The sequence below is a fragment of the Glycine soja genome, chromosome 1 (assembly GCF_004193775.1).
Source record: "Glycine soja cultivar W05 chromosome 1, ASM419377v2, whole genome shotgun sequence".
NCBI lineage: Eukaryota > Viridiplantae > Streptophyta > Magnoliopsida > Fabales > Fabaceae > Glycine > Glycine soja.
This window is the reverse complement of record NC_041002.1, coordinates 3,334,751-3,350,761: the sequence shown is the minus strand read 5'-3', so window position 1 is coordinate 3,350,761 and position 16,011 is coordinate 3,334,751. Positions and strand designations below refer to the sequence as shown.

Here is a 16,011-nt window from a genome sequence, read left to right as displayed (position 1 = left end):
CATTTTTCCTTCACCAGTTATACTCCCCCTCTTTCTCTTGTCAGGTGCTTGAGTTGTGGTATCTGTACTGTTTGTACTCCCCCTCTTATGCAGGCCCAATGGGATGGATATCTAAGTCCAAAGTAAATTTGAAGAGATACTTATTATATTTTAAGAAAGAGTTATATGTCACTGGTATGTGACTTTTTTTGTCAGCATATAATAAATTTTTGTTTTATAAAAATTAATAGTAAATAATTTTTTTATTGATACACTTAAAGTTTGAGTTTTAGTTATTTCATTTTTGAGTCAATTATACCTCAGATGTTGTTGGTGGTCGTTAAATTGTGATTATTGAAAATTGGCCTTCAAGATGTTCTCTCTTGGAGACGGAGGTTTGCAAGGGCAAAAATGATCAAAACTTTTATACTATTTTTCCTTCACACCTGATGGCTTTTGACTATCTATAAGATGCAATATGTACATTATAGCTCTATCCTAAGACAAACCAAAAATTAAACTTGGTACATCATCCCAACTTCCAGAGATGATGCATGAGGCACACCAGTAACAAAGGAGGGTGCCCTGCTATTTCTTCTAAGGAATTCATACACTAAATTAATGCCTATTTTCTTCAACATGCTAGACCCTGATTTTGCTCTCATGTGTGTCTGTCCTATAATGTAAGCTACCCCAGCCTCCCAGGCTTCCATCACCTCCTCCAACTCTTCCATTACACTTGTGTCAATCTTTGGACTCTCTGGTACCAAAAACCTTACCCTTTTCTTCTGCTGCTGGATCACATTGGGTGACTTTATCTCCTTTAGTTCTGATGGTCCTGGCAAGTCTACATTCTCCACATTATCTACTTTATTCTCAGTCATCAAAAGGGAATGTGTAGAACATGTCCCTACAACTGCCATTCTGTCATCCTTTACGGGCTCATCATTTGAAGAGTTCGACCCAGTTCTTTCTGTGCGTATGAACTCTGCTATGCAGCACAGAAGATCATTCTCAAACTCAACATCATCTCTGTGGACATCACGGTATCCATATCGCACTATGCACCGGTAGAGTCTGAACTCTTTTGGACCAACGCGACCAACTAGAAACCGTTCCTCAGGTGTAACATGTGGAACCGGCACGTGCTTGATGCATAGAAAAACTAGGACCTGATGGAAGGCTGGGAGATTGGTTACAAAGTGGGAGAAGATTACTGGGATTCCAGACACTAGCTCGGTGTGTATAAGGCCAACCCCACGCACTCGGACAATACCTAAGCCGGGACATAGGCTGAGTAGCCAGTTGGTGGAAACCTTGTTTTGAACATCATATTCATACTTTTTGAGTGTGCCATAGTGCCAAGCACACATGCAAGTCAGAAACACAAGTGCCAATGCTATAGGCACCCATGCTCCTTGCAGGAACTTGATAAGAGAAGCAGAGAAGAAGAGAACCTCAATGTAGCCAAATATGAAAACAAACCCAAGTGCAAGGAGAACATTCTGGTGCCAGCAAAGTACAATAACCAGTGACATCAAACAAGTGGTCACCAGCATCACTGTGATAACTGCCAAACCTGTTGTGAAAAGTAAAGTATATTATGTCATATTCTTGTCAGAAAAAAGTACATACTAACTACTTTAACATCCTCCCTCCTCCTAGTTATGATTCCATCCCAAAAAGAGAATCAAATGCCTACTAAGTACATAAAACCATGCTACTCAGAAAAGTTCGCAGGTTACTTTGATTTGCATTCTTCCCCAGAAAAATTATGATTGCATCCTCTTAAAAATGCATCTTCTTGATGCTTCTAGTTCCATATCATATTGCTGCAAAATTAATGTATACATAAATAGCAATCAGTGTCATACCTGAGGCATTACCCAGATGCTTTGTGTCTCTGAAACAAATAGTTACTACCAAACACAATATCATCAATAGCCAATTGATCTCGGGGATATATATTTGTCCATGAATTTTGGATGATGTGTGAATCACTTTAACTCTTGGGAAACAACTTAATGCGGAGCATTGCTTGATGATTGAGAATGTTCCAGTGATAATGGCTTGACTTCCCACAACTGCAGCAAGTATCGCTATAACGAGAACAGGCCATCTCAATTTCTCTGGAAAGCAAAAGAATGAAAACTGTCAATTAGCTGAGAATTCTCCACATCTACTTTCTCCCTCAAAAAGAATGAGTTACAGCACCTACCTGGTACAGATTCGTAAAACCCAAAGTGATAATCTTGCTCAATGTTATGATGTTTAGATAGATAAGCAGCTTGCCCCATATATGCAAAAATTAAAGATGGATAAACCACAGAAGTAAAAGCAATCTGCAGAAGAGAGGTTAAATAAATAAGCATTTCCAAAATCTATTTAACTATATAACTAAATCGGATAAGACTTTTTAGTGCATTAATCTGACTCAGAAGAGATGCTAACACTTATCAAGGAACATAAATTACAACTTGTGGAGTGAATCAATCACGATAACAAACCCAACAGGAGTGAAATTTCAAGATGTCACTTTGTCAAATATAGTACTGTATTGTGTTTGTAGTATACAAGATTAGGTAGATTCACTTATCTTATATCAAATGAGACAGAATTTAAAATAGCATACCTTGATTGATAATTGTGTAAAGTGCCCAAGATCAGCAAACATGGCTTCTGATCCTGTAAAAGTAAAATTGAAATGGTATGAATATTAACATCAAATTGGCATAACATCCAAGTTAATCATCAAGCAGACAGACCAACCTGTAATGCACAGCAAAATTCCACCAAGGGCCATCCAACCTCCTTTCTGAGTTTTCCTTAAAAGTTGGAAAGCATAATATGGAGAGAGTGCTTTGTATACATGAGGATTCCAGTAAAATATATTGTATATCCCAATGGTACTAAGGCAGAAAAGCCATGTGATAATTACAGGAGCAAACAAGAAGCCAACTCTGTGTGTGCCATAATGTTGAAGGGCAAACAAGCCTATCAATATGATGCATGCAGCTGGAACTTCGACATCTGCCAAACAAGTTTCATAAGTAATATCAGCAAGGAATGTTCCGCATTTCTCAGGTAATAGAGAAGAGTGATATCAAAATTCTAAGTGAAAATAAAAGCAAATAAGATATATGATGGACAAACAAAAATTAAAGCATTTTCGTTGACATTTCTTCTCTAATTCTCAAGAACCAATCTCTAATTTGTCAAAAAAAATAAAATTGGTTATGGACATCAAGTTTATGGAAGTCCTGGCTATATAGCAAAAGCAATCTTACCTCAGCAGATAAGAGGAATGTTTGTGTTTTTATTGAACATTTTTAATTAAAATAAATGATTAAAATAATTATACTCATATATTTTTTAAAAAATTTAATTACTCATTTGATTTATATAGTTTCATAATTTGTCTTTTTTAGTTTGAAAGTGGTTTTTTTAGTCCATATAATTTACATTTTAATTCTCTTTTAGTCTTTGTAGTTTGAAAGTGGTCTTTTTAGTCCTTATAGTTTGAAAGTGGTCTTTTTAATTTTATATTTTATATTTTAATTCTCATTTAATCCTTATCATCAAAATATAAGTAGTATTATCAATTACAATTAACTACAAAAATATTAGCAAGTAATTCATAAATAATTTATCGCAAAATAATTTGTAATAAAAAAAATAATTGATAATTTATAACTAATTTGTAGCTAATTATTTTTATATTTTTTTTTTTGTAGCAAGGACCAAAAGATAATTAAAATATAAATTATAGGGACTAAAAATATCACTTTATACTATAGGAACTAAAAGATAATTAAAATATAAATTATAGGGGCTAAAAAGATCAAGTATAGGAACCAAAAAGGTACAAATCATGAAATTATAGGGAGTAATTAAACCTTTTTAAAAAATAGTGTTTTTCTTAAAAGCTAAAAATAATAGCTTCTGAAGAAAAAGCTTAAACAGATAGGATACAATATCACATAATGTTGGATCAACAAAATCACAAAAAAAGGTTAGCTATATATTTGTATCCATTTATAATTTTAATAATATCTGATATTTAATCCCACCCTGTCACATTGAAAGAATTGTTCCTCACTGTAGCAACAGTATAGCAGGTTATTGCTGCAAAATCAGGCTGATGATGCAGAATTGATGCTTGATACATAACTCAAGTTTCAATTAACGCCAGAATATAGACAGACCGGTATGGAAACTACCAAAGTTAGAAGTTACAGCAAATTATTTAAGAGTCCAGCCAATTTATCAGACTGTTTTTAAGTTACATGTTAACTACATTGCCTAAAGCCCTCTCTCTGATTGCAGGCCTTCACATGTGATTCATGAGGATTTCAACAAGGATACAAATATAGGTCAACCTACAAGTGCACCGACAAATGCAACACCATGACCAGTCCTTAATGCACAGTTACTCACAAGATGAGTATTATTAAGTTTCAACTTTTAACTATCAAGAAACACCACCAAGCTGAGAAAAGTATAGTATACACAACTAAGAAAAGACCTTATTCTTCTACTCTCTTTTTTTCATGGAATAAAACATGTTCAGGTCAACAGAAATCTCCAAAAATGACTCATATCTAACTTCTAAACAAACTAAACTCAGACACAGAAAAAAATCAAGTTCAACTCACATGCGTGCTTCTCCTTGGACATTGAAAGCTCCAGTCCAGACACAGCCGAGAAAACTGCATGCACTCATCCAAAAAACTCAACACAGTTCCTCAACAAAACCCCCAAAAATTCAAAGAACAAAACTTACATGCAGTTTCTGAGATGCTTTTAGTACTTTTCTCCAATCAGAATCGAAGTTTCACCTTGAGAACCTGTGCTTATCTTTTTAAACGAAATATTGAGATGAAACTTCAATTCTAACTGAAAACAACACCAAAAACACATAAAGAACTGCATCTTAGTTTTCTCTAAAGTCAAAGGACAAAACTTACATGCAGCACCTTATTTGTTTTTGGCACTATTCTTCCATCAGAATCATAGTTTCACCTCGAGAACCCATGTTGACCTTCCATGTAAACACTTATTTAGGCGAATCATCGAGGTGAAACTCCAATTCTAATTAGAAAACAACATCAGAAACACATAAAGAACTCCATCCAAGTTTTCTCGAAAGCCAAATAACAAAACTTACATGCACTTCCTTAAGTGCTTTTGGTTATGTTCTCCAATCCAATCAGAATTAGAGTTTCACCTCAAGAACCAGTGTTGACCTTCAATGCAAACATATACTACCTCCGGTCCTTTTTATAAGAAACAAGTTTCAATGTATTTCTTATACTGAAAAAGTTGTTTCTCATAAAAAAGAAAAGGAGGGAGTATTACATTGATTGTCGAGGTAAAACTCCAATTCTAATTAGAGAAAAAAAACCAAAAGCACTTAAAGAACTGCTTCTTCTTCTTCTTCTTCTCCAAAGTCATTACTCTTTAATCTCACCAGAAATAGCCGGGGTGAAGATGCCATCTCCAATGACCATGCAAGTCCCAATCAGCGCCAAAACCAGCAAAACCCTCTGCAAAACCTTGTGCTTCTCAAACGTGCTTCTGAGCCGCGCCGCAAAGCTGCTCTCGGGAGCCGCGCCGCGGGAATCCTTTCTGTACTCCGACAGCTCCTCGTCCGCCACCTGGCAATTCGGGAGAGAACTCACTCTGGCGTGGCGGCACAACAAGGAATAAAGCGCGAAAGTGCCTCCTTCGCCGTTATCGTCAGCTTTTAACACCACGAAAACGTACTTGAGCAGCGGGACCAGCGTTATGGTCCAGAAAACCAGCGACAAAACGCCGAAAACCTCCTCGTTGCTCTCCGTGTGCTTAATGTCCTCCGCAAACGTGCTTCTGAAAACGTACAACGGCGAAATGCTCAAATCACCGTACACCACTCCTAAACTCTGGTACGCCAGAGTCACAACCGTTCTCCACGACTCTCTCTGCAAAAACAAAAACAAAAATTAAAACAAAGACAAGCCTACATTCTCAGACACCACCACCACCACCAACAACAACAACGTTGTTTAAATCGAAATAGGAATTGAAACATTGAGCAGGCTTGGCTCTGTTCTCTTACCTTAACGGAGTTTCGACGAGTTGTTCCACCTTCTAGATCCATCGCATGCGTATTCGTGAGTCTCATAGAACCATTTGTTATTATTTTTTTTTGTAAATTAAGCCAAAATAAATAAATAAAGAGGATTTGATTTGATGATCGGAAAATGGCGGAAACTACCTCCTCACTTGGAATGAACACAAATTTAAGACATGTGTGTGTAGTAGTATATAACTATATATTTAGAGTGGGAAATGGTTTAATTAGAAAGTAGAGAGAAATAAATTAAACATGTTTTTTTTCTCTTTTAAAATTTAATTTAATTGTAATTATGATGATAATAATTATGGTTTATGTAAGACTGATAATAATAATAATATCTATGAAGTAACTTTCAGATCGATGATGGGGTATTAAACAAATTCAAGGAATCCAATTTCTCTGAGTAAAATAAGAAGATTCAACTCTGGGAAAACGACCCCCTCAGCTTGCAAATAGAGTAGGTTTATTTTTTGGAAAATAGGATGCGAAGATGCACACGAAATATCGGTTTTATTATTTTATTCGATTAATTAAATATAATAATTTAAATAAGGTAAATGAAAAAAGAAAAAAAAGAAAAAAAAACAAGTTCTCTTATATGAGAAGTTATCGTCTCTAGAGCGGTTGAACAACCTATACAACAAATAAGAGGTTGGGAGCAATCACACGAAAAGCCAGACATTCTTTGCATCAAAATTCAAAGGCTTTTTCTTTAAAAAAAGAAATATGACATTTATGTATTTGTTTTTTCTCAGTCATATCATTTATTACATTTTGAAATTTTATTTCTCCTCTTACTTTTGTCTCTTTCTCTCTTTTTATTACAAGTTTTATTGTACAAGTATGTTTCTCTTTTCTAAACCGTGGTTTGCGTGTATTTTAATAGAGAAAGTGAAGGATTATTATGAGGGAGAGAGAAGAACTTATAAGCTAGTGGTGGGGTTGGTAGAGAAAAAATTTATAGGCTAGTCTTATTTTGCTTTTGGGGCAATTAGGGGTAGCTGATAAGAGCATGATGTTTTCTACATGAGAGGAATAGAGTGACACGGAATATGTTAATTTTTGGAATTTGGTAAGGGAATTTGAGATTTTCCCATAAAGAGTTAAGAGAGAGAGAGAGAGTAGAGTAAGTAAGTGGTTAAAATTTGTAAAACAGCAAATTACTTAAAATGAATAGAAAATAAGGATATAGACAAGAGGTGGAGATGGAGATAAAGATAAAACTCAAACTCGAGGTGGAGTGTGTTGAATTTGGCAATTTGCAATTCAGATATTTCTAGTATTTCTAGTATGTTTACGTTTAGTTTTGTAATTGAGAGTTTTTTTTTGGAAAAATATAAATATATTAAATTCAAAATAATAAAATAATGAACGGAATAGAGAAAATTAAAAGTTTTCCTTATATAAAAATGTCTATATCAAGATGCTAAAACAAATATAACAGGTACGTTTATATATAAAAAAAAACTTAATCTTACTAATAATCTCTACTAAAAAATTTATAATTTTATTTTATGGTTTATTGTGATGGATCTATCTCATCCCTTTTCTCCTTTTGCTTCCGTTTTTTATAAAATTTCTCTGTTATTTGGTCGGGGAAAAACTGGCAACTGGATTGTATTTTCTGAAAGTCCAGGCTTTTGACTTGATTAAATTAAAATTTATTCTACCAACATGTTAGTATGAATAAAATTAGATTTAGTTTCTTTTAAGTAAAATTACAAATTTATTGTAATATCACGACAGAATATATTTTTTTCATTAAAATTAGTTATTGGTGAACACTTTTTTTTTATCAATTAATGATAATAAAAAAGAAATTAAAATTTATTCTTATTATTCCCATACTAAAACCGACTCACAGGTTTCTTAAACACCAGGCACATTTTGATATATCACAAAATCGTTACTTTATAGTTCAAAGGATGAAAAAATAATCATGTTTTCTCTTAGGATTTTTTGAAAAATATTTTCTTATTACTTATTACTAAAAAAATAAAGAATTATTGGAAGTTAAAATCATTTGTTTTTATTTCATATTTTTAAGTTCTATATCCTTTAGCAACTTTAAGACAATTGTATAAAATTTAATTTTAAAATTATAATTACACAATTAAAATAATGAAAAGCATTTGATTTTGTTGCTAAAAAATGCAGTAAAAATAAAATACAAAAAACGCATGCCTTGGGACTAAAATTAGTGAAACTTTCTTTTTAAAAAGCAAAAAATGCTCCTACAGTATACTGATAAGGATCTATGCCAGATTTTTCAAAAAACAAAAGATCTATGTCAGAGTTGACACATAAAAAGTTTATTAACTATACATTCTACAAGTGAAAATATTAATTTGTATGTCAACATTGTTTAAATCCCATAAAAAATAATTATATCATTTAATCTTTGGACCTCATTAAAATACTTTTTCTATTGCTCCAAATGATTAAGAGGATTGATGGCAACATACTATTGTTTTGGTAACAGTAACCACACATATGCTATTATATTATCAGCTATGTATGGTACACATCACAAAGAGTTCTTTTAGATAATTTTATGCTTCATTCAAATTGATAGTGCCTAACGTAGTTTTCTTTCTTTTGGTAATAAACTCGTCATCTTGTCATGGCCAGTAATAATCTCTCTAATCTGTTTCGTCCTATCCAGTTATGAATATATAAATGTGCAGAACAGCAATAAATGCAATAATCTTCTAGTAAAGGATGGAGAGAGATATAGAAAAATGGGGTACAAAGAATGAGACCCTTTGGCCTTTGATATGAGATATTTTGTCAGTTTCATAAGGCTAAAACATTTAATGAAAGGGCATTTTAATTTTCTTTGTGTTTAAGCTAATACTAACAAGGACAACAATAAAAAAATAATTGAAGATGATTATGGTTTTGTTTTGAATAATATGGTGTTGACCCAAAATTAGAGGTGATAGGCTATCAGAGGTATATTACCAAATTGATTCTGATTTTGTATAAGCAGACGCTCATATTTCCTATATATGTGCGCTCGCCGTAGTGGAATCTTACATTCAAAGAAAGCATCATTCGTTGTTTGGGAAAGTCTACATGTCCCTTTTTTAACACTATTTTCTTTTTATTTGTCTTTTCAGAACCTAATATTTGACAATAACCACCACTCTCTTTTTTTAAAATCAATTTTCACCTTTAGACAAAAAAAAAACGGAGAGAAAAAAATACTAACCTTAAGGAAAAAAAAAAAGAAAATGTCCAATTTAGTTTTTTAAGTTGTATTTCATTTTCATATTAATCTTTGAAACTAATAAAAACTTAAATAAATCCTTAAAATTTTTCATTAAATGATAACAACGACATATAAAGACCAGAATAAAAAAAAATCTTAATTTTAAGAACTAATGTGACAACACGATATAATTTTAATGATTAAATTAGTCATTTACATTTAAAAAAAGAGTAGAAAAAGCAGTAGTACCAAAAAGAAAATATTTTCCTTGTGATGATGCCATTTTTTCTTCTCATTAAGTTTCTTGTAGTAGCATGTATTATATGTATTAATAATAATCAAGAACATCTAACTTAATTAATCAAAATATGTATAAGTTAATAATATTATTATATATAATAATTTATAATTAAATGATAATGTAGAAATATTTATATGTATTATTGATATTCTGATTATATTCCTTTTCAAAACCTTATAAAAAATAATATCTAACAACAAAAAACAATCATATATTTTTTTTGAGAAAACACAAAACAATCAATTTTTTATTATTAAACACAAACAATCATGAAGCATAGTTACATCATTACAAATTTATGCTTCGACACGCATCTGTATGCATAGTCATGTACGGCAAAACTATTTTTTTTTTCTTAATTATAAACTTTTGGGTGTTATCTATTATAAAATTATATTTACTTTTGTGAACAAAGAGTGAGTATGTGTGGATAAATAATTGAAGTAATTAAACGTTTGCAAAATATTATTTATTATGTAAATATTTATGTACAAATTTTTATAATGGAGAGAAAATAAGACTAAATTATTTGTATATAAATTGTAATTTATTTTAAAAAAATTATTGAAATAAATTAAAAATAACTTATAATTTATAAATATATATAAGCTATTTTCATAAATCTTTTGAAACACTTACATATAGAAGTACTTATATCGTAAAACAGTCCAAATATTGTAAATAAACTATTTGAAAAGGATGAAATGGTTCAAATTTAAAAAAGGTTGTTTACTAGTTAAGACTCACACTCAACAAACGTTCATAAAAAATACTAATCGACTTTGATGTAAATTAACAATTTTGTCTTCTTGGATAAAATCAGGAACTTTATTGGAAAAAACGTCCATAAAAATATTTAATTATTTATGATAAAAAAAATAGTACGAGATCAAATGTATTTTTTCACAGGAATATTTTATTTGAGTTGGTTAGATAGATCCAAATTTAAAATTGTAAGTTAAACTAAAATAAATTCTATAATCTACAGATTCGCCTGTTCATTAGTCTATTTACGAGCAATTTATTATCAATATATAGATCTATGCAATTTGTCTAATTACCAATAGTTTATAACTCAGCCAACATTAATTTGTTACAAATCACAAATACTTTTTTTTTTATAAGACACAATCTTACTTTAGAACTTGAGTTACCTAAGATTATTATGAATAACAATTTTTTTCTCTAAATACTTAATATGTATATATTCAAAAAAAAATCTCTAAATATACAACAATTTCATAGTGATTCATCCATGCGCTTAGGTATAAAATCAGCCAACATAATTTTAGCAGTTTGCCTTTATCAATTTATATTTAATTTATTCAAATATAAAATATAAGCCTTGAAATGAAACAAACTAGGGAAGGAGAAGAAAACAAAAACAAAGGCAGAAGAACATTCTAAATGGTTCTCAATTTCCTCAGTTTATTAAGGTTCACAAGAAAAAAAAGTTAGGTTAGAAAAGTAACCAACCAATTGCAGGATCCATGAAAATATCTAGTCCAGTTTTTCTTTGTTTTGATCACATAGGGGGGCAGGGTTTGACATTTGACTGAACATTTTGTCTACCAAAATCTGAAGAAGGTGATAAACAACATTCTGAAAGCATTATGGTCGGCCATAGAAGGGATTTGCTATATATATAAATAATTCTGATGTCCTTCTGTTGACTTGGTTTTCGGAATTCACAAAACAGTGTTTTTCCTTAATTTTCTGTTTATTATGATGAATTTAACTATCATCCATGAATACAGTAAAAGTAAATATCGTCCTATCATAAATTATAATGAATAATAGAATACAAAAATAGATTAGTGTAAAGAAAAATTATTATTAACAAATTATTATTATTATATATAATAATAATAATAATAATAATAATAATAATAATAATAATAAATTTATGAACTTTTATAATAATCACCTTAAAAATTAGTATAAAATATTTTTTGGTTGATAGGAAATGTAAAAAAAAAATTATATTAATAATGCATTGCCATTAAACTATGATAATATTAGCTTATAAAAGAAATCTAATATCATAGTTAATTTTTTATAATGATTATCTTAAATATATATTTGTAGTAATTTTAAATTGATCAATTATAAGACAAACTTTATTTTACAAAGGAAAATAACTAATATATCTTATATAAATACTTTTTATTAAAATTAAATTATATTAATCACATTAAATATTATATTTTTTTGACAAAAAATGTTATTATTATTATTACATTATTTTAATCAACTTCTTAATTCTAAAAGTAATGGTTAACAAAAAGTAGTTTAATTTGTGCATGAAATTCAATAAATATGACGGCATCTAGTCATCTACACATAATTGATTTTCTGAAGATTCTTAAAACATTTATCGTACGTACAAACGTCAAATCCCGAACCTGGCCAAACAAAAATGTCGTTCAAAACCTGGCTCCTTAGAAAATTAAGACAAAGTGGCTAGGATGATGATTCATAAATTGATACATGAAAAAGTTGCAGAGAATGCGTAATGAGTATATTAAAAATTGATATTCTAATCAATTTTTATAATTTTTGAAATTCTAATTATCGTTCAGTAATTTTAAAAATAATAATACTATAATTGAATGAGCTAAACTGATTATCAGTTTATTACTTATAATTGTAAAAACTTTTGTTTTGGTTATCTCCTCATTCATTTACATTGGATTCTAGACATAGAATAATGGAGGATGAGGTGTCGGGGATAACCCGCACAACAAGCATTAGCCTCATTGAAAACATGTAGTATAAGTTTCCCTGCCCGGCTACCCCTTAGCTCCATATATAAATCTTCTCTCTCTTTCTCTCTCATATACACTATCAAACAAATTATTTCAATTAATATTTTTAAAACCTTCAACTGGTAAAAGAACTCATTCAAGATTCAATAGTACAATCATGATCGAACTTTTATTAATTAAATAATAATAATAGCAACAAATAAAATATTATTTAAAAACATAATATTATAGTTTTATTATAATAAAAAACTACATATTATTTTCTATGCGTTTAGACTTCAATATATTTCTATTTTGTGTGTTTTCCTGAATTGAAATTTTTTTTTGCCTCTAATAATATCAAATTCTTACTTTTTAACGATATCAAATCTTTGATTGGGATACTCCTGCTACTATCACTTATGTAAGTTATTATCTAATAATGATTCATTATTAGACTTTGTTATTTAAATATTGTGAATTTTATGATTTACTATTTTATTTTATTATGATGTAAAAATATTTAATTGATATGTTACTTATAAATATTTTATTATTATTTTTATACTAACTAAACTCTTACAAATTGACATTCAAATTTATGAAGTTCTCATGAGTTTACTTAAACTTTTAAATTTATAACCTTGTTTATAATTTTACTAAACATTTGTCCATTTATGTAATTTTGTATTTATAAACTATTTTAATAAATAATTATAACTAAATAAGCTATTTTCACAATTTTAAATATATATAGTTAACTTTTTGACTTTCTAACTATTTTAAACAAATATAACCTAAATATAAATTAAGGAATTTAAAATTGGCCTATAAAGATGTAAATAAATTGCCCTATAAGGAATTTCAAATTTCCCTAAATACATCGAAACAATTTATCATGTGACACATATGCATGAAATAATTAATTAATTTAAAAATGTAAAACGCATATAAAACTTGATGCTAAGCCGTCACGAATGAAAGTTTGTTTATTTGGCCTGAACTTGAACAAACAAGATGTTTAATTAATTGGATATCTAATATAAATTTAGCCACTCACCAAAGTTCTCAACGCATCCTTACTCAATTAATTTTCATGGATTGTTGTTGTGCACATCATTTTCTTCCCGTTTCAAGTGCGCATACACAAGTGCCACACTATTTTAATGGGATTATTTGATCTCATGTTCTACCCTGTCTCCATATGTTACCAAAAGGTAGGCCTTTTGGAGTTTATCAAACCTAATCAAACTTAGAAAATTCTGCAAAGAAAATGACACCGTAATAATTTACATCATTCTTCTCATTCACAATTAATATATAAAACTTATACGAAGGCCCACTATTAATATGAAATTAAGCTAGATGCTTCATTGGGTGCCTAATTAGGTAAAAACCTATCGGGGGAAAGATTAGATGATGAATATTCAATTAAACAACTTAGTTGTCAGTGCATACGTATTAATTATTAGGTCAAGACGCTTGGAGCTATACACATAAGCAAGTACCTCATGGCAACAACACATTTATCTTTAGTATAATAGTTTAATTAGGTTTATAACTAATTACAAGCCTAGCTACAATTTTTTGGAGCTTAACGTACACTAAAATATAACTTAGGTTCAGCTAATCGAGATTATTTTTCTATAGCAATATAGGGGGGGGGGGGGGGGGGATTTTACGAAAGGTGTATATTACTAACATAAAAAGTTGTATGAAAATGATGTTGTCTTTTTATATTCTTAAGTCTCAAAGCAAGATGGGTCAACAAAAATATTGACCAGCTACACGAGTTATGTTTAGCAGTACCTTGTTGAGTGGTCAGTGTTCATTTCAATAGAGGATCTCGTTGGACCAATAAAGAAAAGAAGAAGAGGATTTTGGAATTTAATCATTGTGTAGCTAATTCACACCGACGTATATATATAACATAATTAATAGTATTCAACACGAGTGATTTTTTTGTCTAAAAACTGTGTAACCTTTTAGAAGAAAAAATTTGATAATACGACAATATTTTGGCATAGTAAGAAAACTTTCAAGTAAGTTTTTCTTATGGGAACTTAAAGGTAATTTAAGTAAAGTTTTAATTAATATGAGAAATTGCAATAAAGTTTTTTGATAACTTAGATATAATTTTAATTAATATAGATTTTTAGTCTGAATTTTTCCTACTATGGAAACTTACACTCAAATTAAGTAAAGTCTTAACTAGATTGCAAAGAGCTTCATAATGGTCCCTGTTATTATCACCTCACATTATAACACTAATAGAGCATGTTTAATAAAGCTAATGGATTTTTGACACAACTTCTAATGTCTGAGAAAGCTTTAATTTTTTTTCCTTATACATAAAAAAATACTTTTTTATTTTGATCCTATACATATTTTTTTATGTTAGTATTTATATACTCCTTCTATGACACTATTCCATTATGTTTGATGTTTAAGCTTTTTTTTCTTTCCAAAATTTAATATAAGAATATAATAAGAACATGATAGGATAAGAATAAAATAAATTTTAATCATACATATTTGAGTTTGATTGATGTATATAAAATAATATTATTGAGTTATTCTATTCTGTATTTAACACATACTAGATAATGATAATGATGATAATTAAGGTAGTGGCATGATAATGATAATAGGGATAATAATAAAGACAATGGTGATGATGTTGATGAAAATGATAGAAACAATAGTGGTGCAAGGGCAAGAGTGGGGGTGGTGAGAAAGAGAGACAACATATAACAATTACTCTATCTTGTTATTTCTAACCCAAATTCTTGTTTAAAATAAGAAACTCACTATGCTAAGGATATGGTAGGCAATCAAATAAGTAAATTATATCCTAATAGTTAAACAATGAATTACAACATAATAGGATAATTATCATACCTTAGCTTATATTATTTTGGCTAACAAATGAGCGCTTAAGATTTTGGTCTAGGAATTAAAAAATATAATTAATATTTTGGATTTCACAAAATATATGGATTTAATATCTGTTTGATCCATAAACTTTTTTTGGATTTCTAATTTTAGTCCCTAATTTAAATTTTAACTTGTTAAAGTCCTTGAACTTTTTATTTGTTATCACATTTAGTTATCTTATCAACTAACAATATTAATTGAAGATGTAATAATAACATTAACAATTCAATAATTTGTCATGTCATAAAAAAATATAGTTAATGAAGGATTAAAACCAGTTTGTACCAAAAAAAAAAAAAAAAACTTGATCATTTCATTAAACTCTTTGATAACATGACAAGTTAATAAACTTTCAATGTAGATGTCATGTCATCATTTGTTACCACTAAATGTGATAATGGAAAAAGAACTTTGGGAACTTTAATTAGTTTAAATTTAGATTAAAGATTAAAAGTAAAAATCTGAAAATATATTAAGGACTTAAAAAAATAGTAATTCCTAAAAATATTATGTAATTTCTTTAGAGTTTAATGTATATACACTGATAGAATAAAATAATTTAATTTTATCATTCAATAATAAATTATCACTTAAATTACTTTAAAATAATTATTTTAAAAGTAAACAAAATATATATATATATATATATATATATATATATATATATATATATATATATATATATATATATATATATATATGATAGATTATGAAG

General features: G+C 29.2%; 1 protein-coding gene across 1 annotated transcript; it reads right to left on the bottom strand.

Annotated features, from left to right (window-relative positions):
* Positions 1-375: 375 nt before the first annotated feature.
* On the bottom strand, positions 376-6,297 carry LOC114410000 (potassium transporter 6-like). The gene is made up of 8 exons (XM_028373728.1): positions 6,077-6,297; positions 5,450-5,939; positions 4,635-4,688; positions 2,749-3,009; positions 2,612-2,664; positions 2,198-2,321; positions 1,854-2,108; positions 376-1,558 (listed from the first exon to the last, which is right to left on the bottom strand). Exons 1-8 carry the CDS (start codon positions 6,140-6,142, stop codon positions 495-497), a joined length of 2,367 nt encoding a protein of 788 aa, XP_028229529.1. The 5' UTR covers positions 6,143-6,297; the 3' UTR covers positions 376-494.
* Between the last annotated feature and the right edge of the window lie 9,714 nt (positions 6,298-16,011).